We start from the raw sequence: 23,202 nt of genomic DNA, 5'->3' as shown, positions 1-23,202 counted from the left end.
CAGCCACCAATGCCAGCGGGTGCCCAGACCACAGAACACGATTTTACTTCAAAGCCAAGGTAGCAAGTGCCAGCCAGCCAGCCTGAAGTCAAGGACACAAGAGGGACACAGACAAGTGCACACACTCGTAAGTATGTATGCCAGGTCCCCACCAACTCTACTGCGAAACCCCTTTGCATTGCAATTTCAAAACTGGCTGAGAAGTTTAAAATTTAAAGGCTTTCACACTGAGAAACTGCCCTGTGAAAGAAAAAAAAATTTAAAGAAAAAAAATTTAAAGGCTCCTAAAACCTCCTAGTACAGTCTGCTTTCATAGAGCCTTTTTTCCAAAACAATGCGTGCATGTGCGTGTGCACACAACACACACACACACACACACACACACACACACAACTCACCCAAGCAGCCCGCTGAGTAACAGAGCAGTCCTGAAATGATGAGCAGATGAGCGAGGCTGAATGATGAGCCCGTCATTGTGAGGCAAGGCCCAAAACAGACTGGCCAGGGAACACTAGCTGGAGACAGGCTGAGATTCGTCACGCCTCCGAGTGCTCTCAGTGCATGGCCTGTTTGGCATTAGGGGTGGGAGTTGGCCAATCCCTGCTTTGATGTTGCTTCTGCCCCAGATGCCAGGGGTCTGGGGCCAGTCCTGAGCTCTCGGGAGAAGCAATGGGTAAGCAGCCCTGCTCTAGCTGGCCAAACACTGCTCTAGGGGAGGCTTGGAGGACAAGAGTGCCTTCAGGCCAGGGGAGGACATGAGGTTGGGAGCCCAGGGATACTTATCCCCCTGCAAGCCAAGAGGAAATGGAGTGCAATCAGTCACACAGGCTGCTTTTTATTTGGCTCAAAAACCGCCTTGTCAATACTGCTCTGGTAAGCCTCAAAGTCAACCCCCCACAGAGACTGTCCAAGGGGAGCCTGCCCTCCTCTGCTTCAGGGAAGACCTTCATGGCCAGGGGTCCCAGCTCTCATCTGGTCTGGGCCAAAGTGTTGCTGACAAAGCTAAAAGTAACTAAAGAACAACAACAACAAAACCACAAGCAAACAAACAAAATATATGGATTCCCAAAGGGTATGTGGGCAGTTGCATGAAGCCTGCCTATAAAATAGTAAAGTGGCATATACCAGTTATATGCTCAAATCTGTCTTGATACTTTATAGGCACACCCAGGGCACAAGCATGGATACACACAATATTTTAGATTATGAAAGACAAGCTTATTAGTATACCACTTAGCAATAAGCACTATTCTTTTAATCAGCTTAGTAAAGACCACAGGCTATAGCAGAAGTCAGCAAACTTTTGCTATAAAGGGCCATATAGTAAACATTTCGGCTTTGTGGGTCACACGGTCTCTGTTACAACCTCACTTTGCCATTGTACAGGAAAGCAGTCATAGACAGTACATAAAGGAATGAGTGTGGCCATGTTGTGTAAAAATTTATTTACAAAAATAGGAGGCAGGCTGGATTTGGCCTACAGGCTGCAGTCTGCCAAGCCCTGCACTATAGCCTTCAAAAGAAAGGACCCTTCTCGTGTTCATTCATTCATTTACTGTTTTATTCATTCAAAACACAGCAAGTACCAAATTGTGCAAGACACAATGACTAGACACAGTTCCCGCCCTTGGAATATCTTGTTCAGTGTCACAGGAAGAGTACTGGCCCTGGAGTCATCCAAGTTGGGCTTAAGTCCTTGTTTTGCCACCTAGTACTACCGTATGACCTAAGGAAGTTATTCATTCTTTGGGAGTCTAAGCTTTCTTACTAATAAAGTGGGCGTGCAAAGCCGACTTTGATAGTTTGTTGTAAGATTAGAGCTACAGCTTTTGGAATTCCTGGCACAGAATAAGGGCTCTCTTATCGACATATTCTTGGATAACTGTTGTATGAGGTAAAAGAGAAGAGTGGCTAACATAGGGTAGGGATGCCTGAAGGGATTCATAGAAGGAAGAAATGGGTAACAGTTGAGAGGGAGAGGGTCCAAGTGAGATATCAAGGAAGGGTTCCTGGAAGAGGTGGCATTTGAGCTGATACTTGAAAGCAGAAATTTGCTGTATCAAGATGGGAGGAGTGGGAGGTGAGGCTTAGGATGTGCTCCTTCTCTGGGGAATTCCCTTTTGTCTTCTCAGAAACTGGGTCTAAGACCTCAGATAAAGTAACAGTAAGGTCAGGGAGTCCTCAGTCCTGAGTCCTGGAGACTTGCAGAAGTATCTGCATCACATTTTCCCGACTTTCTCTATTCTAAGTCATATTCTTGCAGCTCTTCATTTTTCAAATTTCATTTCACAAACCTTCAGAGATGGAAGTTTTGCCACTTTTCACACCAAAAGCACTTACATTTTTTTTTTAACCACATGGCATCAAACTTCTTCTAAAAAGGTTGACATATGTAAACCACTCAGCTGTACTTTGTTTCATTATTGTAAAAACAAAAGTAGCTGGAGTAGATGATTGCTGGGGTCCTGTCCAACTCAGCAGGCGTATGAATCTCTCTTTGAACCTAATGGTTCAGGCTCACGAATATCTTCTGCCTCTTCTCTGTGTTTCTCTCCTTCTGCCACTCTTTTCTGTCTCTGTCTTACCCTCTCTGCCTCTGTCTCTCTCTGTTTATAACTTTGTCTCATTCTCTGGCATTGTCTCTGTCTTTCCAAGCACACACCATTGAATTTAAGTCAAATTTCTGGATGTATGCTCAACTACTTTTAACTGCTCTCCAGCCAAGTGCGCCAGCTTGGGATTAAGAGCCCTGGTCTTTAGCCCTGGCAGTAACTCACTGTGTGACCTAGGACAGTTCATTTCCCCTGTGGGTCTGGATTTTTCTAGATGTATAATGAAAGCCATTGGACCATATGAGCTCTAAGCCCTTTCCAGCTTTGGCCTCTACCAGGGTCTGTGATGCCTGAGACATCAAGGGTTCTTAGACAGAGGTGGAGAAATTCCCCTCTTTCCACTTGGTGAGCAATCTTCGCCCTCAAGTTCCCTCAGGTGCCTTGGTCTGGCACCAGCTCACCACAGCAGAGCTGCCTGCAAAATCTAATTCACAATACAAGTTTCCGGGGCCTTCCTGCAGCTGTCAGCAGGTGTCACAGTCACAATATTTTGTCTTAATTACAGCTCTGGGATTTGTCAGCCAGGCTAGAGACCACTTCTGGAATACGGCATCCCTGGGAGCTGTTCCAGGCGCTCCTGTGCCTGCTGCTGCCACACACAGGCTTGTTCCCTGCCTATGGGGCCAAAGTGGATTCTGCTTTGCATGGTTCTCCTGCTGTGTCTCCCACACTACCGCACAGAGAGCCTGTGGGGCTTAGATAACTCCCTTCCCAGGGACCCAGAGGCAAAGACATCTACTGTTTGGGGGCAGTGCCAAGGGTCCCACCATCCCTAGAGCATTTCATGTCCTCTGTCCCATCCCAAAACCTTGGTGGGCAGAGCAATAGGTAGGAGGACCCAAGTTCTACCTTCCCACTGACAACGATTCTCTCCTCGGCCAAGCTTTGGTCAGGCTCTCCTAAGCCCTCTTGACTAAGCCTTGAAAGTGGGCTTCCGTGTCCATCCTTGCAGAGTCCAGTTACAGCCAGAGTCTTGATAAGTCAGTTTAGAGAGAATCCCCCTCCCTTGAGAACTGATCATCCTGGTCTGCCTTCAGCAAGAATCTGTTAAGTTGGTCAGCCGAAATCCCCCTACCCTGATGTTTTCGCTTAGTATTTTTAATCCACTGACCCACCCGACCTGCTTCTTGGTTATAAATCCCCATTTGTCCTTGTTGTAATGGAGCTAAGGCTGACTCTGCCTCCTATTAGGATAGTCTTTAAACCTATTGCAACAGTCTTGGATAAAATCTTCCTTACCTGGCTCATTGCAACCTCCACCTCCCGGGTTCAGTGTCAGAATAATTTTTTCTTTAATTTCACCTCTAGATCCAATGGTTTTGCTTAGTCAGGAGAGTTTTGTAATAGAACAACATGTTGGGGACAAAGAGTTTTCATGTCATCTGCTAACATGCACTAATTTTTTTTTTTTTTTTTTTTTTTTGAGATACAGTTTTGCTCGTGTTGCCAAGGCTGGAGTACAATGACATGATCTCGGATTATTGCAACCTCTGCCTCTGGGATTCAAGTGATTCTCATGCCCCAGCTTCCTGAGTAGCTGAGATTACAGGCACTTGCCACCACGCTTGGCTAATCTTTTGTATTTTTAGTAGAGATGGGGTTTCACCATGTTGGCTAGGCCACTCTTGAACTCCTGACCTCAGGTGATCCACCCACCTCAGCCTCCCAAGGTGCTGGGATTACAGACATGAGCCACTGTGCCCAGACTTTTTTTTTTTTTTTTTTTTTTTTTGCCCAAGTCTTGCTCTGTTGCCCAGGCTGGAGTGCAATGGCATGATCTCCACTCACTGCAACCTCTGCCTTCTGGGTCCAAGCAATTCTCCTGCCTCAGCCTCCTGAGTAGCTGGAGTTTCAGGTATGTACCACCATGCCCGGCTAATTTTTTGTATTTTTAGAAGAGACGGGATTTCACCATTTGGCCAGGCTGGTCTCCAACTCCTGACCTTGTGATCAGCCCAGCTTGGCCTCCCAAAGTGCTGGGATTACAGGCGTGAGCCATTGCTCTCGGTCTATACATTTTTTTTTCAGACAAAGTCTCTCTCTGTCATTCAGACTAGAGTGCAGCAGCGCGATCCTGGCTCACTACAACCTCCACCTCCTGGGTTCAAGAGATTCTAGTGCCTCAGCCTCTGGAGTAGCTGGAATTACAGGCACACGCCTCCATGCCTGGCTAAGTTTTTTGTATTTTTAGTAGAGACAGGGTCTCACCATGTTGCCCAGGCTGGTCCTGAACTCCTAGCCTCCCAAACTGCTGAGTTTACAGGTGTGAGCCACTGTGCCCAGCCTAACTTGCACTGATTAATACAGGTTTCCTGGAATGCTGTGTTAAGAAGGACTCTGAGGAAAGGGGGCCATGACTTGTTAGTATCACGTTCCCTGAGATGAGGGGAAGGAGTATTGTCTGCACTGCATACTCACAGACTCTTGTTTGGCAAGACCCACATCATGAAGCGACAATGATCCAGGCTCAGCATTTCCTAGGCGTTATTGCATTTAACTCTCACAGCTGATTATCCCCATTTACAGAGGAGAAAATTACTCTTGGAGAAGTCAAATCAATTGATCTGGACCACACAGCTAGTACAGAATTGAGGTTAGAGTTCCAAAGAAATCTTGCACACAGCCCTAGGAGGAGGTGCCCTCCTGCAGTCATCTGCCCCTGCCCCTTGGGGACAGCTCACTGGTTCAACCACTTCCAACCTTCCTGCTTTCCTCACTGCTCTGGTCTAGTGGGGAAGTTTCCCAGGCTAGCTGGCTGTCTCCACCACTAACTCCCAGCCACTGACTTCCCATCAGAGGACGTCCTCCGAGTTAGGCTGTGTGGAGAAGGCTAATATTCCCTCCAAAATGTGTGTTCCCTCTTCCACAGGCCGGAGAGATCCTTGTGAAGTAGCTGCATTTCCCAGCCCCCTGCAGTATAGAGAGATGGGGGCATGTCATTATTCTTGCCAATGATTCTGCCTGGGTGCACAGACTCAATCCCTGGGGGACGGTGGAGCTACGGGATGGAAAGGACCTGCATCCCTGAATGCCAGAAGGGAGGTGCGCTGTCCCCCACCAGGGACACTGGACTGTCAGGTGAGCAAAAAATAAATTTTGATTCGGATAAGCCACTAAAATGCTTACCTGTTATAGGAGATAGCATTGCCCTAACCCAGTAGTGAGGTGCCAACATGGGAGACATTCCATGATGTGCCCCACTAATCCTTCTTTGATCCCCATAAGGTATATATTAGTACTATCATCCTTGTTTTCAGATAAAGCTCAGGGAGATGCACCCAAAGTCACATGCAACCAGAAGGCAGTAGGCCAGGACTGAATCTGGATTCTGACTCTAGAGATTTCTGAAGATTCAGTTACCAGCACACAGTGGAGACCTTCCTCCACCACCACCACCTACAGAGAACGAGCAGAAAACCTCAGAAGAAATGGCACCCAAAGGAGCCAGAGGTGTTGCCTCAGCCAGCTAAGGTTGGAGTCACTTATCAACACCCAGAATCACATCTTTCTAATCAAACCCAATGACTGTTCATCTCTGGGTTTCAGTTTCTTGGTTTGTAAACTCCCATGAGTAAATAATCTCTGATTATCCCAACTACAGAGAAGGTTCAATCAGGTGTGCTGGTGGTCATCAATCAAACATGGGTTTACCTTCCCTATTCAATTTTGCAAAGAGGGTGACAAATCAGCAACTCACTTGAAATCCATCAATAAAAAAGATGAATAAACAGATATACGATAGAGTAATTACAGCAAAATGATAGCCAGTGCAGAATCGATGCAGTGTGTGTATTCGTTTGCTAGGGCTGCCGTAACAAAGTATCACAGACTAAATGGCTTAAACAACAGAGACTTGTTTGTCATAGATCTGGAGGCTGGAAGGTCAAAACCAAGGTGTGGTAGGTTTGTTTTCTCCTGAGGCCTCTCTCCTTGGCTTGGGCATGGCCACCTGCTTGCCATGTCCTCACATGGCCTTTCCTCTGCCTATATCCCTCATGTCTCTTTGTGTGTTCAGATTTCCTCTTCTTTTAAGAACACCAGTCAAGTTGGATTAAAGCCCAATCTAATGGCCTTATCTTAACTTAATCACTTTTATAAAGACCTCATCTCCAAATACAGTCACACTCTGGCTGGGCGCGGAGGCTCATGCCTGAAATCCCAGCACTTTGCGAGGCCAAGGCAGGTAGATCACTTGAGGTCAGGAGTGGGAGACCAGCCTGGCCAACATGATGAAACCCTGTCTCTACTAAAAATACAAAAATTAGCCAGGTGTGGTGGTGGGTGCCTGTAATCCCAGCTATTTGTGAGGCTGAGGCAGGAGAATCACTTGAACCTGAGAAGTGAAGGTTGCAGTAAGCCGAGATTGCGCCACTGCACTCTAGCCTGGGCAACAGAGCGAGACTCCGTCTCAAAAAACAAAAACAAATACAGTCACATTCTAAAGTACTGGGTATTATTGGGTCTTCAACATGAATTTGGGGGAGACACAATTCAGCCCCAAACAGTGGACATATTGGTGTTCCTTGAACAATTATCTTTACTTTTTCTGAATGTTTGAAATTGCTGGTAATTTTAAGAAGAATAAAATTTAAAAGTTTAGGTAGGCAACACAGAACCAGAAGATATGTTCACAAGGATTAGGGATGGGAGTAGGTCTGCCCAACTTCCTTATTGGCCCCTGAAGCTGCTGCACAGAGCTAAGGCACCAGCATTGCCTGGAGGTACCTGAAGCCACTCACTGAGAGGCCTTGAGCAGGTCACTGAATCACTGCAAACAACATGAGAAGGATATTCTCTTCTGCCTCCCACCCCTAACTCACAGAGACATCTTGAGGAGGAAAAGTCTGCCCTCACTACAAGGATGAAAGAAAATCAGTCATCTCATATCCATCATTATTGTATATAAGTCATATATCAAAAGTGCCTCCTTTGCACACATAGAGACGAGGAAACAAATCCATTCCTCTTTCCCCTGACAAGGGAATTATTTTCGACCTTATCTAAAGAAAGCCATCTGCTTTTTGAGTTCAAGTTCTAATTTGACCAAATGGCATGTGGTAAGTAGAGAGGAAGGAGGAGACAATGCTATTAGGAGCCAAGGGAACATAAAGAAACCTCCCCATGGCTGGCTGCGCCTTGGCTCTGAATTTGATTACAGCGGCCAGCATAAATCAGCCAGTGCTATTAAATCTTCTGCCAGAGCTTGATAGCGGAGGACAAGTTTGTAGAATTATTTGGGAGAATTGGCCATAGGTCAGAGACAAAGCCCTCCAGCTGCATCGGGCCCAAAGGGTGGGTTATTTCCAACACCTGCTGACAACTGTGACTGTGACTGTGGAAAGACCCTGTGTTTCCAGCCACTGCGTCTCCATGCCTTCATTTTTCCATGGTGACAGTTTAGCTCTATGAGCACTTGTAATTCAAAACCACCTGGCTCAATTATTCCTTTCCCCAGATCCACCCCTGCACCCCCCACCCCACTTCTAGGATCTATTGTCCAAGGGTCCACAACAGGTGGGGAGGAGGAAGGTTGGCTTCCTGGGAGTCCCATGGCTGCCCACTGGCACAGACTGGCATCTCTACCCATTGGTCTCAAAGTCACTCAAATCCTTGGATTCCAGAAATTGGGGAACCTAGGGCTGATCCCTTTGGACTCAGCTGAGCACTAGCACTTATCACCTGAGCAAGTTGGCAGGATGAACCTTAGGCTTTTTGTAGCACTATAATCCTGTGATTCTACTAATCTGGAAACTCTCTGAGATCTCAATTTTCCTTGCTGCTTTGGATCTAAGAGACTTTTAAAGACAGAAAAATTCCATCTTATGCTCCAGATGAAAGGTGGCACTTGATATGTACAGATGGTGTTTTGTTTAATTGTTCAGAATAGGTAATACACACATGTGATTCAAAGTTCAAAACATATAAACAAGTATACATTGTAATTCTCTCTCCCACCCCTCTCCCTCAGCTACCCAGTTCGAATTATTTATTATCAATCATTACTTAGTTTTCTATGTATACTTCTGGGAATATTTTATGCATATACAAGCAAAGAGGTACGTATAATATTTCCCCCTCTCACTCAAAGGGTTACTTGTAGTACTATATTATACATATGGTACTCCCTCTTGGTTTCTTCACAGTATTTTTATTTAAGAGACAGCATCTCAGCCAGGCGCAGTGGCTCACGCCTGTAATCCCAGCACTATAGGAGGCCGAGGAGGCAGATCATCTGAGGTCAGGAGTTAGAGACCACCCTGGCCAACATGGTGAAACCCCATCTCTACTAAAAATACAAAAATTAGCTGGGTGTGGCAGCGTGTGCTTGTAATCCCACCTACTCAGGAGGCTGAGGCAGGAGAATCATTTGAACCCAGAAGGGAAAGGTTGTAGTGAGGCCAGATCATGCCACTGCACTCCAGCCTGGTGACAAAGCTAGACTCCATCTTAAAAAAAAAAAAGAGAGAGAGAGACAGCACCTCATTATGCTGCCCAAGCTGGAGTGCAGGTGTAATCCCATTAATGATCAGCACAGGAGTTTTGACCTGCTCTGTTTCTAACCTGAGCGGGTTCACCCCCTCCTGGAGCAGTGGGACACTCCGCTCCTGAAAGGTCACTGTAGTGATGCCAAAATTGGTGTGAACATCCCATCATCATAGTGCACTATAGCCCAGAACTTCTAGATTCAAGCAATCCTCCTGCCTCAGTCTCCTGAGTAGCTGGGACTATAAGCACACATCAGTGCATCAGGCTCTTCAGAGTATGTCTAAGAAATTATTCTGTAACCACATAAAATGCATCCACATTGCTTTCTTTTCTTTTTTTTTTCCCTCTTAGAGTCAGGATCTTGCTATGTTGCCTAGGCTGGTCTCATATTCCTGATCTCAAATGACCCTCCTACCTTGCCCTCCCAAATTGCTAGGATTACAGGTGTGAGCCACTGTGCCCAGCCCACATTCTTATCTATGGCTGCATAATATCCCTTCCTTTGGAAGAACCAAAATTTGTTCACTCTGCCCCCTACTGATGTGCATTTGGATGATTTACAAACATTTGCTGATGCAAACAATGGAACTAAATAATCTTCCACATGCATCTCTGTGTATGTTGGTAAGAATATCCATGAAATAAATTCCTAGAAATAAAAATACTGGGTCAAAAAGTATGGACACTTGTAATTTTTACACATACTGCCTAATTCATCTCCAGAAAGCATCCATCAATTCAGGTCCCCTCCCGGGAGCAGTGGATGAGAGCGCCTGTTCCCACACAACTTCACCAACAGTCTGATGTCCGACCTCTTGAATTTTGCCCATTTGATAGGTGAAAAGTGGATCTCACTCTGTTGCCCAGGCTGGAGTGTGGTGGTACAATCACAGTTCACTGCAGCCTTGACCTCCCAGGCTTAAGCAATCCTCTACCTCAGCCTCCCAAGTAGCTGGGACTACAGGTGTGTGCCACCATGCCCAGGTAATTTTTTTTATTTTTTAGTAAGATGGGGTTTTGCCATGTTAGCCAGCTGGTCTCAAACATTTGGGCTCAAGTGATCTGCTAGCCTCAGCCTCCTAAAGTGCTGGCATTACAGGCGTGAGCCACTGCACTCAGCCTTCGGCATGGTTTTAATTTTCATTTCTCATATAGCAAATGAGACTGAGAAAATTTTCAAACATTTTGAAGCCATGTATACTTTTTAAATTTTTTTCATTGGGTTGTCATTTTTTCTCTTACGTTTTTTTTTCTTATATATAGGAAAAAAACACTTTGTTATATGACTTGCAAATACTTTCCCTCATTTGTTTCGACCTTCTGACTTTGTTTTTGCCACACATAATTTTTTTTATGTAGCAGAATTTAATGTATAATCATTTTCTTTTATGGTTTCTGGGTTTTTCCACACACTAAAGTTACTCCCCAAAAAATCTCCCAAGGTTTCTTCTAATAATTTTATAGTTTCATATTTCAAATTTAATTCTTAATTCATTTGTAACTCATTCTGGTGTTTTCCAGAAGACATCTTACCTGTGGCCTAAAGCAGAACACAAAAACAGTCTTACAACTAACTTAGGTAGCCTGCCAACACCAACTATCACAACTCTCAACAACATGTATGTATTAAGCACTTACTATGTGCTAAGCATTGGCCTACAATGGCCTGAATGTTGCCTTCATTTGAGACGTTACTTATCTGAGATAAATAAACTGAAGCTCAAAGAAGTGCCCAGGTAAATGGCAGAGTCTGACTTGAACATAGGTGGGTTGTCTTCTTGATTGCTTCGCTCTTACACAAACTCCAACCACTTGTATAATGAGTAGCCAAGTATATTGTAGGAGGTATAATAAATACTGGTCATTTGATTTAGGGGAAGTATCTCAAATGCTATGTATCTTAAGTAATGGTCATAATGAATCTAAAGACTGAAAGACAGGTTTGACGAATGAATAATTCATCAAATAATTCCACAAACCATCCATCAATTCACATCCCCTCCTAGGAGTAGTGGATGAGAATGCCTGTTTCCACACACCTTAACTAACAGTCTGATGTTTCACCTTTTGAATTCTGCCCATTAGATAGATGAAAAACGGCCAAATTTTCAGTCTCATTCATTATAAGAGAAATGAAAATTAAAACCACACTGCCAGCCAGGTGTAGTGGTTCACGCCTGTCATCTCAACACTTTGGGAGGCTGAGGCAGGCAGATCATCTGAGCTGAGGAGTTCAAGACCAGCCTAGGCAACATGCCGAGACCCCGTCTTTACTAAAAATACAAAAATTACATACATAATAATTATAAGAAGAACAAGTATCTCAATCAATTCAAGTGGATTGTATTGCTTCAATTACAAAAAAATATTGAGCAAAATGCAAAGCAGCAGTGGATGAGTATATGGCCAGAAAATTGGGCATCTATGTCACATCAGCCACTATTTACTGGAGCTCCACTTGAAAATCTCATATTTAATCATCTTCCTCTGATTGCCCAGGAGGACCTGCACTTGGCAGGCCTGGTGACTTGATGGCCACTGTCCATCTCAAAGGGGGCGTGCAAGGCAGATGCCATATGGACAGAGGGCCTGTTCTGATGATGAATTGGATACAGTAAGTGGTTTGTCTTCTTGCTAGGTTTTGCATAGAGTTGCACAATTTCCAAAGAGCAGACACTCTCAGGATTGCAGTGCCTTGTGGGGTTTCCACGTAAGATCACCCCTGTCTCAGAAGGGGAGAAGCTTCCTCCCTCACAGTCACAGGAAGAGCTCCTGCCTGTGAACTTTGCCAGTTTGCAGGCCTCTCTGCTGAGAACTCAGAATGGCTAAGGTGCTGTCCTCAGGTGTGACCATCCCATGCCCTGAAAGTCAAATGTGGCCCCTCGAAGTACAACAATAATTCCTGAGTACATACTCTGACCTGGGCCCAGAGCTGGGCCCTTCCCAGGCTCTCTCCTTGGATTCTCGTAATGACGTTATGAATTGTATTTTATTATGTCTCCCTTTTCCAGGTGAGGAAAACTGAGGCTATGACATCCAAGGTCCTGTGCAGCTGGGATTCCGAATCCAGACCTCCGGTTCCATTGCCTATGCACTGGGATGTCCCCAACTCCGCCTTAGACTTTAGATGGAGCCTCTCAATTCTGAAACTGGAATCTTCAGCACCGAATAAGAGCAGATGGGATGAAAATGGAATGAAGCATCCCAGGAGGAGGCAATTCCAGTTCCTCTCCACCATTTGGAATAATGGGTTGCAACCAGAAATTGAGAGCCAACTGCGTGACAGGTGCAGTGCAAAGCTCTGTATGTATTAGCTCATTTTATCCCCATCACCATCTAAAATGGAGACTCATACTATCCCCATTTTACACATGTGGAAACAAATATGAAGAAATTAAACCATGGCTGGGCATAGTGGCTCATGCCTATAATTCCAGCACTTTGGGAGGCCAAGACAGGTGTATCACTTGAGCCCAGGCGTTCAGGACCAGCTGGGGCAACACGGCAAAACCCCGTTTCTACAAAAAATACAAAAATTGGCTGGGGATGGTGGCACGTGCCTGTAATCCCAGCTACTGGAGAGAGAGCTGAGGCAGAGACTGCAGTGATTGCACCTCAGCACTCCAGCCTGGTGACAGAATGAAAAAGAAGGGGAGGGGAGAAAGAAGGAGAAGGAAGGAAGGAAGGAAGGAAGGAGGGAGGGAGGGAGGGAGGGAGGGAAGGAAGGAAGGAAAGAAGGAATTAAACCAAAACCAAAAAAGATCATACAGTCAAGATTCCTCAGCTCATGGGTTAGAGACTCACTAAGCCCAGAGCTGTCTGAATGGGAACTCCATGCCTTTTACTCTCACATCATGGTTCTCAGTGCCAATGCTCAGAAGAGAAACACACCAAGACCCTTTCTTTGTGTGGCGCTAATTCTGTAAATTTCCAAACAGCATATTAGCCACAAAGTCAGGGAAACACTAAGTCTAAAAGGATATTTAAGGTCTGGTCTATCCCTTAATTTTACAGATGAGGAAATTTATAAGAGAGCAAATGGCTTGTGCAACACTATAAATGTGTCCTGATTTTACTTGAGCTCCTAAGCACTGCGTGGCAAGTCTGTCTAAAAACACAAGTAAACAGGCAAATGGCTAACCTCCTGCCTACATGTCTCTACTGGACATGAACAAAATAACCTTGGCAGTTATGCCCAGGGCAGCTGGCTCCTAAGCCTGTCCAGCCAATGCACTCTTATTCTGTTTGCCTTCTCCGAACTTCTCAAAGACACCCATAGAAAGAGGTGAGTGAACCAACCCAAATGCCCATCGATGATAGACTGGACAGGGAAAATGTGGCACAAATACACCATGGAATATTATACAGCCATCAAAAATGATGAGTTCACGTCCTTTGTAGGGACATGGATGAACCTGGAAACCATCATTCTCAGCAAACTGACACAAGAACACAAAATCAAACACCGCATGTTCTCACTCATAGGCGGGTGTTGAACAATGAGAACACATGTACACAGGGAGGGGAGCACTACACACTGGGGTCTGTTGGGGGGAAATAAGGGAGGGACAGCGGCGGGTGGGGAGTTGGGGAGAGATAGCATGGGAAGGAAGGCAGCAAATCACACTGCCACGTATGCACCTATGCAACAATCTTGCATGTTCTTCACAAGTAACCCAAAACCTAAAATGCAATTAAAAAAAAAAAAAAAGAAAAGAAAGAGGTGAGTGGTGCAGAAGGATGAGGAGTAAGTGTGGGATGCCTGGGAGGGGAGGAACCTGCCCAACTCACATGGATGCCTCCTTCTTTTCTTTCCTCTCTATTTTCATGTGCAGCCCCCAGCTGGTTGGCGGTGCAAAGCCTGTAGCAGCCATGAGGCCTCTCCTTCAGCTGTCGCCAGCTCCCAAACACGCGCCTCATGCCTGTGTTTATGCTGGTTGCCATGAGAGATAAGTGAGGGCTTGAATGGAGCTAACTGCTCCTGAGCTGGGAGATGGAAGAGGGCCAGGTGTATTTTTAAAGCATCTGGGAAAGCTGGTCACCACAAGAAGAGCCTCCTTCTCTGGGCAACGTGTTCCTTCTTTAGGGGCTGGTTTACAAATGCAAAGTGGGTGGAAGCTGAGTCTCTTCTTTTTTGCCCTAACTCACTGGATATTTTAAGCAAAAAGTTCTTTGGGTTGTATTTGAAATTTTTGCCTTTTGACACAATTAATTATAGAAAAAAATCGTGACCTCTTGCCATGTGTAGAGACATCATGAGGTTCTAGAAAGAATGACAGAAAATATGTATATATCACCATTGTATGCCAGGCACTATTGAAAGTACTTTATGTTCACAATTAGACCACTTAATCCTTACAATTTCTCTGGGAATTAAATCCTACTTTTAGAGCCATTTCATAGACAAGGAAGCTGAGGCACCAACAGGGTAAACTGCCAAGATCACAAAGCTAAGGGAATACAGGATGTGAACCCCAGCAGTGTGGCACCAGAGGTCCTACTCCTAACCACTCTGCAATTGTGCCTTTGCCATGATTTGGGATCAGAAGTCCTGATGTGGAATGTTGACCCAGCCACTGGGTGACTGCACCTCTACGAATGTTCCTTTCCTCTTTGGTAAAATAGGGGTACTAATGGCTCCCTTGTGACATTATAGTGAAGACTAAAAATAGTATGTGTCAAGAGTCTGGTGACTAAAAAGTACTCAATGAAAGGTAACTTTAGTGTCTTAGTGGCGGTTCCATGTGCCCGCTGGATCCCAACTTCTGATCCCAGCAGGGAAGGGCTGCTGAGCTGTAACTGTTACTGTCCAGAGGGGTGACGGAGGCAGGGAACTGAGTAATGGCCAGCAGGACACAGCTGGTCTCTCACACTGTCTACAGCAGACAATGCTTCCCTGCCCATATTCAGCAATCCCGCCCATTCATCCATCCTGTCCACGCTTTCACCTTCCCACCACATGGTCTTGTGCCTACGCCAGAGCGCTTCTCCAACCCTAAGGAAGGTGTTTGGGGTAAGCAGGAAGAATAGAGTGGTGAAAATCCCCAGCAGTTGGTGGATAAATAAACCAGTCCCTGCCTGTCTCCCTAAGGCCCCCAGTCGAATTGAGCCCCAGTTGCTCCTAGCAGTAACCTGCTCCGGAACACACTCCATACTGACTGCCTTCTCTTCCCTGTCTCACTTCCCCACTGCCCTTCTGGGATCACCTTCCAAATGAACTACTTGCACCCAAATCCTTGTTTGGCTCTGCTTCTGAGAAGGAACCCAAATGAAGGCAGTACACATCCCTGTGCCTTTGATTCTGATGTCACTTTAACAAAACACTCATGGGTCTGTTTACCTAGTGGAAAAACTAGGTAACCAGCCCCCACGGATATCCAGATCCTGATTCCTGGAACCTGTAAATGTTACTTTATATGGAAAATGGGACATGGTAGATGTGATTAAATTAAGAAATTTAAAAAGAGGGGATTATCCTGGATTACTTGGGTGGACCCTAAATACAACCACAAGGGTCCTTATAAGAGACAGGCAGAGTACATCTGAAATAGAATGAGGCAATTGACCACTGAAGCAAGACACTATGCTGCTTGCTTTGAAGGTGGAGAAAGGGGCCAGGAACCAAAGAATGAAAGAAATGAAGCTCTAGAGCCAGACAAGGCAGGAAACAGATGCTTCTCGAGAGCCTTCTGAGGGAGCTCGGCCTTAGCAACACCTTGATCCTACCCAGTGAAACTGATTTCAGACTTCTGACCTCCAGAACCATAATCGATGTGTGCTGTTTTAAGCCACTAAGTTTGTGATGATTTATGACAGTAGCCATAGGAAACTAATACAGGAACTCAGAGGTGAGCTAGAGCAGAGGCTCTTACAGGGTGGTCCACAGATGGGCAGTGTCACAGCTCCTGGGATCTTGTTAGAAATGCACTCTTGGGCCCCATCCTAGAACTACTAAATTCAAAACTCCCAAGGTGTGTCTCAGTGGTCTGCAGTTTAACAAGCTCTCCAGCTGATTTTGATGCTGGCCATAGTTCAGCGATTAGCCCTGGTCAGACATTAGAATCACCTGGAGGACTTTAAGCACTCCCGATGCCTGATCCAATACCCAGAGATTCTGATTTAATTGGTCTGCTCAGCTTGGACTCTGGACTTTCATAATGCACCCCGGGTGCATATTGTTTTGTCTAGCCAGGGCTGGGAACCAGTGCTGTAGTTGTAGAGGATTGTAGATCCTCTGATCTAGAATGCTGACTTTCAAACTGAGCTGTGCAGGGCTTTGGGATTCTAGATAGATGCTGAAGAAGGGGAAGGCAGAGGCCATGCCAGCAGGGATCCTGGTCCCAGAGACCAAAGAGTCACATGCCCAGAGGGGGGTCAGAAAGGTAGATGCAGTACAAGAGACAGACCAGGGTTAAGAGCAGACTTGGCAAGTTAGAGCAGCTCCACTCCAAATAGTGATAGCCATGCCAGAATGTGGGTCCAGGACTGCCAGCCTGTCCTGCATTTCAAGATGTTTGCTTCTTTATTTATTTATTGCTAAGAGACATCAGAAATACTTTTTAAAAAAATGTTAAAGCATTCAATTTTTAAATGTTAGCAACTAAGGCAATTTTCAGAAATCACCACCATCCAACCACCCAACCGCCCTTTAGTACTATAAGGGCTAAGCATAAAGGCTGGATTTGGTCTTTGGGCAGCTGGTTCACAAGCTCCGTCTCTGCCCCATGTGTCTTTCATTCATCTCTTAGGACTGGCAGGCTCGCCTGGACAAGTTCTCAGAGAGATGACAGAAACTCCGTATGAGTGAGATATTTTTGTCTGCCTGCTCACTGCTGCATCCCCAGGCATATAGTTGGCACTCATGAAATGTTTGTTGAATTAATAAATCCTCATAGCAATTCTGTGAGACAGAGACTATTATATCCATTTTTCAGATGAGAAACTTGGGGTTCACTGCATGAAGTGAACACTCCACCATCACACAATTCATAACTGAGAGAGGTGCAATTGGCACCCAGGACCCCTCACAGTAGGGGCTACTGTGAAGAGCAAGACAACTGTAGTTGTGTCTTCGTAAAACAAGAGGCTTGTGGGATCACTGGTGCCAATCCATAGGAGAAATACAAGTGGTACTCATGACTGAACTGCATTTAAAGAAGATGGGACATGAGCTTATTTGGTGTCTCATCGACGCCAGAGCAGCTCTTTGTTCACTCTGGGGCTGTGTTGTTTTTGTACAGATGTGGCAGTGGTGGCTGTGGACCTGAAGAAAGGAGGTGTGGGTGTGGCGAACAGTAAGGTCAGGGCGGGGCGGGGGGGGTTGGCCCAACTTATCAGAAGGGAAAGTCTTCCATCTCTCACACCCACCTCTCTCTTTGTCTGAACGGGACATGAGCCCTCTGCTGCATGCAGAGGCTTGGGATGGGGTGCAGCAGGAAGCCTGGGACCCCTTAGAGAGTTATTTAATTTAAGAACCTCTCTGATGTTATTATCCATAGGAAATATGGGGCGGTAAATCAGAGGAGATGGCTGGCAAGTGCATTACAGAGCATTAAACAATAGCTGATCAGCATCAGACACAAATAAATGGTCCATAATCTAGTGCCAAGAACATGGATGGTTCCCAAGTGGTGGCATGGCTGGTTTCCAGACAGGGGAGCACGGGGCTGGACATCAGGCCCTACAGGCCACAAAATGCCTGTCCTGGGTCACATCCCAGCAGGCAACAGGAGAAGATTCCAGTACCCAGACAGAAATCACAACCTTCCATCTGATCTCACTCTGTAGGACTGGATTTGGGTGTTCTCTCCATCTGGTTTCTGAGACCTGAATCCAAGCATTACCTGGAGAGTCCCTGCCTTCCTGGAAAATCCTGTATTCCATGAGGGAAGCCACATATGTCTGTGGGGGCACTGATGGGTCGGCTCACAATGCCTAAAGAGAAAGCTTGTGAAGTGGATTCCCCTGGCTCCCCACCCTCAAACACCCTGGTTGACACCATTTCACTAGAGCATTGTTTAGCTTAGATCCTTAACCTCCATTAAAATGCAAGAACCATAAAGGAGAGATAAATCAGTACCCTGGCAAGTCACGCACACTTTAGTATAAAGCAATATTCAATCTTTTGCTAGAGTTTTGGGCATTGATATCCTGAAGAAAAAGTAGGAGAGAACAGAAAATAAAGAATCCAGACCAGGTGTGGTGGCTCACGGCTGTAATCTCAGCACTTTGGGAGGCTAAGGCCAGCGGATCACTTGAGGTCAGGAGTTTGAGACCAGCCTGGCCAACATGGCAAAACCCCATCTCTACTAAAAATACAAAAATTTGCCGGGCATGGTGGCGCATGCCTGTAGTCCTAGCTACTCAGGAGGTGGAGGTATGACAATCACTTGAACCTGGGAGGAGGTTGCAGTGAGCCGAGATTGTGCCACTGCACTCCAGCCTGGGCAACAAAGCAAGACCCTGTCTCAAAAAAAAAAAAAAAAGAAAGAAAGAAGTAAAGAAAAAGGATCCAGAGGAGAGTTTCCAGAGGATAGGAGGGTAGCCTGCAGGACTTTAAAAGCCAATATCACTATTTATCCAGAACCATAAGCAGATTTGGTGTATATTGGTGAAAGCCCTGGACTTAGAGTAAAGAAGCAGGATTCCAGTCTCCAGCTCTCCCACGTACCAGCTGCATGACTTTGGACAAGTCACTTAACCTTTCTTAGCTGCCATTTCCTCATCTGAAACGGGAAGTGGTGCTGCCCCCATTCAGGAGTGCTGTGAGAATTACATAGATTAAACTGTGTGGAAGGCCCGCCCTCCTGTAAATGTTGCTCTTTGTGTCTGTGCCTCCACATTCTGGAAATGGTACTGCTACTGAGCTACAACTGTGGGTGGATACTGGAGCCAAGCCAATCCACAGACCCGTAAGTGAGCCCTGCCAGGGCTAGCCAAACCCAAGCTGGATCAGCTGACCCTTAGTTTACCCACAAACACATGAACTTCAACAATAAATGATTGTTGTTTTAATCCACCAAGTGTCACGGTGGTTTATTACCCACCAATGGTTAAGTCAATACACCAAATGTGGGGCTCTTGGCATTTTTAATAATTGCCATGTTCAACAGAAATCATTCCAAGATATAAATGGCATTTATCTACCTTCTTAAGCAAGATAAAGTGGGCACAATCCAGTCATCACTGGAGCTTCATGCTCATCATAATGAAAACCAGTTAATATGCTGCAGTCAATGATGCCTTCAGGGGTTACAGACAGAGCAGAGGCTCTAGGAGTAGTTCTAGTCTACTTTTTATTTTTGTTTTTGTCTTTTTTTTTTTTGAGACAGAGTTTCATTCTTGTTGTCCAGGCTGGAGTGCAATGGTGCGATCATGGCTCACCGCAACCTCCGCCTCTCGGGTTCAAGAGATTCTCCTGCCTCAGCCTCCTGACTATCTAGGATTACAGGCATGCGCCACCATGCCTGGTTAAATTTGTATTTTTAGTAGAGACGGGTTTATCCATGTTGGTCAAGCTGGTCTCGAACTCCCAACCTCAGGTGATCTGCCTGCCTTGACCTCCCAAAGTGCTGGGATTACAGGTGTGAGCCACTGAGCCCAGCCTACTATTCTTTTTGAAATCTCAGACCCATTTCCTAATTCTTTATTGTTTTTCTTGTAATCATTCTTATCATCTGTCATTATGTCCAACTTAAGCAGCAAATCTTCCCTCCCCAGTAATTCACCACATTTCAAGACACCTACTATCTATGTCTATTAGAGTGCTGTCCAAAATAAGAGTTAATAGGCTTAGAGTAAGGGCCCAAGATAGTTTTGTGTGTATCAAATATTATGTGCTTTAGCAGTGGCATTTCTATCATTAGCTCTGGCCTCTGATGTTTTTTTGCTCCCTCCCTGGTTCTCCTCTGGGACCCAGCAGTGGAGGTTGCCAGGTAATGAGCCTCAGATCCAGATAGCTGGTGCTAGGCAACTGCTAGAATACAGTCTTTCCTGAAGACAGTGAAGGAGTGGATTATCTATGAAGGTAAGCACTGGCCTACAGGCCCATGAGAGCTCTTCCTCCAGCACAGCCCCTTTCCAGGGCATTTACCATATGCCGCCTGTGTTTCAAAAGCAGGTGATCATGGAATCCCCCAGAGCAGAGGCTATATCCTACTTGTCTCTGTGTCCCCTGAAGCACACATTAGAGTGCCAGGCACACAGTAGGTACTCACTAAGTTATAATGCATAGAATGAAAAGATTTTCCTAGTTGCCCAAATTTTTTGTGCATACACAGCCTATCTTCAGAAGAATAAGAGTTTATAAGCTTCTGAATATGGAATATTTCACATCAAAATGTTGGAAAATATTTTCAAAGGATTAAAGTTGTCTTTTCAAGGAACGGTTTCCATTTTAAGGCTCAACTTTATTTCTGAACTGTGCTATCATAAAGCCATGGTGACTACATTAGGGGGACAAAGCCAAGTGACCACTGGAGAAAACATATCTTTGTGATACTGAGCTGGTTACCTTAGTGATTCCCCCTAGGTCTATTCCATTGTTTTACCAAATGTCTAATGACCACACTCCCAGCCAGAAGAACCTGTGGATGTGCACACTGGTTGTTCTCCATCCCAACCCTTCCCTTTGCTCTCTGCACTAAGTGTTCTGGTCCCTGACCTCCATGGTCTGCCCTCTGGCATCAAGTTGGGTTGGCCAATGAGAGGCATTGCCAATAGGTACTTGGATGGGAGGAGAGAGAAGTTGCCGTATTTCTCCTTCACTTTCTCCCTGCTTTAGGTCCCTCCATGACCAATGCTTCTGCTTGATGGCCCCTCCTCCAAGGCTCCAAATCTCCCTGGGATCCATTTCCCTATTTTCCCCTCTTGTCTTTTCAAGCACAGGGTGGTAAAAGCATCCTGCAATTGCTAATCTCTAGGTGCCTCAACGTTCCTTGTTGGTTCCCTTAACTCCACCCACACCTCTCAAAGTGATCATCCCTTCATTCAAGTCTTTTCATCTGAACCATCTGAGTTGCTTCTTTATCCTGCTGTTGCCCTGACTGATACAGTCTGCAAAAACCTTACCTAAGAGATATCTATGCTGGCCAGGGTGCTCTCCAAATGAGAGTTCGAAAGAAAACCAGAGGTTCTTTTCTCTCTAGTTTTCAGAACTCCTTAACCACTTTGGTGCTATTTAAATTAAGTAATACAAAATGATGGTAAACCCCAGTTTGTAGATGAGAAGTCTGTATTCATTCATTCATTCATCAAATATTTATTGAGTACTATGTGCCAGGCACTGTTCTGATCCTGGGAAAACAATAATGTACAAGACAGACACATGCCCTGCCCACATGGTGCTTATAGTGTAAGGTCACTGTCTCTCAGAAGTCAGAGAGCTCATCAGAGACACGGCTGGAACCAGAAAACTGAGTTTCCTTAAGTCCTAACCTTCAGCAGATTCTCAAAGGAATCTATGACCCAAACATGATTAAGAACTGCCAAATTAAGCCAAATTAACTCTTAAGCTTCTCCCTTGAACAGGGCAATAATGACTACTCACTCCTATAAGCTTGATGCTCTTAACTTGAATTTGCAGGAGCATGTGGGCACACACCCATGGTGACACCACCACCCACCTTTCCTGCCTACCCTCCTCAATTCTCCACAAATCCGCCCCCACCTCCATTTCTCACACTTTTATAATTAGTCCCACACCAGTCTCTGAGTCACTCCCTCACGGCTCACAAACGTTGGCTACACAACTTGTTGATGAGCTGTTTTTATCAATGGACAGCAGCTGGGAGCGGGATTCAGCGATGTGCCCTCTCCAGGAGCCTGGCATTTCTGGCCCTCCCTGTGTTTCCAGCAAAGGCAGTGACAGTGAAATTTCTGTCTCAGTTGGAGTATTTATGAGATTCATGTTGGAGGGCATAACTAAAACTTTGCTGGGGAGAGCCAGGGGTCACTGAGGTGAATTGAGGGGGGCTGTGAGGGTCTGCCTGCCTTTTTCAAGCCCTCCGGAAGCATGTGAGTTTCCTCAGACAGGTTTTAATAGGCCATACCAGTAACCCAATACTTCCCCTGCTCTGGGCCAGACAGGACAAGGGCAACAGCCTGGTGACCTCAGAAAAGGTTGCTAGGCTGGCAGACACAGCCCCTTCCCCAAATCTCCCAGCCCCGTACCCAGCAGACACACTCAGCTCCAGACCTGGCTGTCACTCTGGAACCCCCTCCACTTCTCCCCGGAAAGCCCGCTTCTCTCAGGACCTCCAGCTGCCTTGTCTGAGGCTGAAGGGAAGTCGCACCCAGGAAGACAGGGCTGGAGAAAGGCAGAAACCTAGTCCTGAGGCTACAACTGCCCCCGCTGCCCTCCCTTCCACCTGCATTTTCCCTTCGCGGGACTGCTGTGCCCATGGATGCTGCCTGGGTCTGGAGAGAGGCTTGTTTACTCCACAGCATCCCCTGTGAGGCAAGCCCCCTTCAAAGAGGTCAGAGATCCATTTATAGAAACATCTGAGATTCACTGCTCTATCACTTGTACTCCTCTGTCTCTTTTAAGCTCTCCCAAATTCCTGACCAAGAAGAAATCATGCAGCAAATGGGGAGAAGTAGGGAAGAAACCATTTTTCAAAGCATCTCTGCTTTGAGCAGCCAGGTAGGAGCTGGTTGGAACAAGGACAGAAGGGGTTTCCAAGACAAGCTCAGGTGACAGGAAGCTGCAGGGTGGCCGTCTCCCTTCCAGCTTCCCTCCACCAAGAGTTGAATGGCAAAAATATCAGGACACATTGCAAAACAATCTTCCTTCCTCCCCCTGTCCCCTGACAGATGGAAGAGAGGAAAGTTGTGGCCATCATTTACCTGCTGAGATTGGGAGGACGCTGTTGATGAAAGTCGGCTGAGACACCACAGAGCGGAAAAAAAGCTGAAGATAAATTCCCAAAGTCATTGGATTCAGGACAACCATGCTGGCCAGGGTCTGGCGAGTGTCAAGTTAGAAAGAAGGCTGCTGCGGAGCCTTGCTTATCTCTGCTTTTCTCTTCCTCACTGCTGCTGCATGCGTGTGCGTGTGTGTGTGTGTGTGTGTGTGTGTGTGTCTTTCCCTCTTTCTCTCTCCCTC

General features: G+C 45.9%; 1 protein-coding gene across 3 annotated transcripts in view; it reads right to left on the bottom strand.

The window, feature by feature from the left end:
- COLQ (collagen like tail subunit of asymmetric acetylcholinesterase) overlaps positions 1 to 23,191 on the bottom strand; it is a 64,134-nt gene extending 40,943 nt beyond the window's left edge. Inside the window, exon 1 of one of the 3 annotated variants that reach the window (XM_012466784.2) lies at positions 22,944 to 23,191. In XM_012466784.2, coding sequence (XP_012322207.2) covers positions 22,944 to 23,049 — 106 coding nt within the window. In that variant the 5' untranslated portion in view covers positions 23,050 to 23,191. Of the gene's footprint in view, positions 1 to 398; positions 858 to 22,943 lie in introns of those variants that run through there. The other 2 variants (XM_012466780.2, XM_012466782.3) reach the window with 2 other exon arrangements.
- Positions 23,192 to 23,202: the final 11 nt, after the last annotated feature.

This window comes from Aotus nancymaae, unplaced genomic scaffold (assembly GCF_030222135.1).
Source record: "Aotus nancymaae isolate 86718 unplaced genomic scaffold, 86718_ANA_hifiasm-v0.15.2.pri h1tg000019l, whole genome shotgun sequence".
Taxonomy (NCBI): Eukaryota; Metazoa; Chordata; class Mammalia; order Primates; family Aotidae; genus Aotus; species Aotus nancymaae.
Note: the sequence above shows the minus strand (reverse complement) of the source record. Positions and strands in the feature narration are given on the sequence as shown.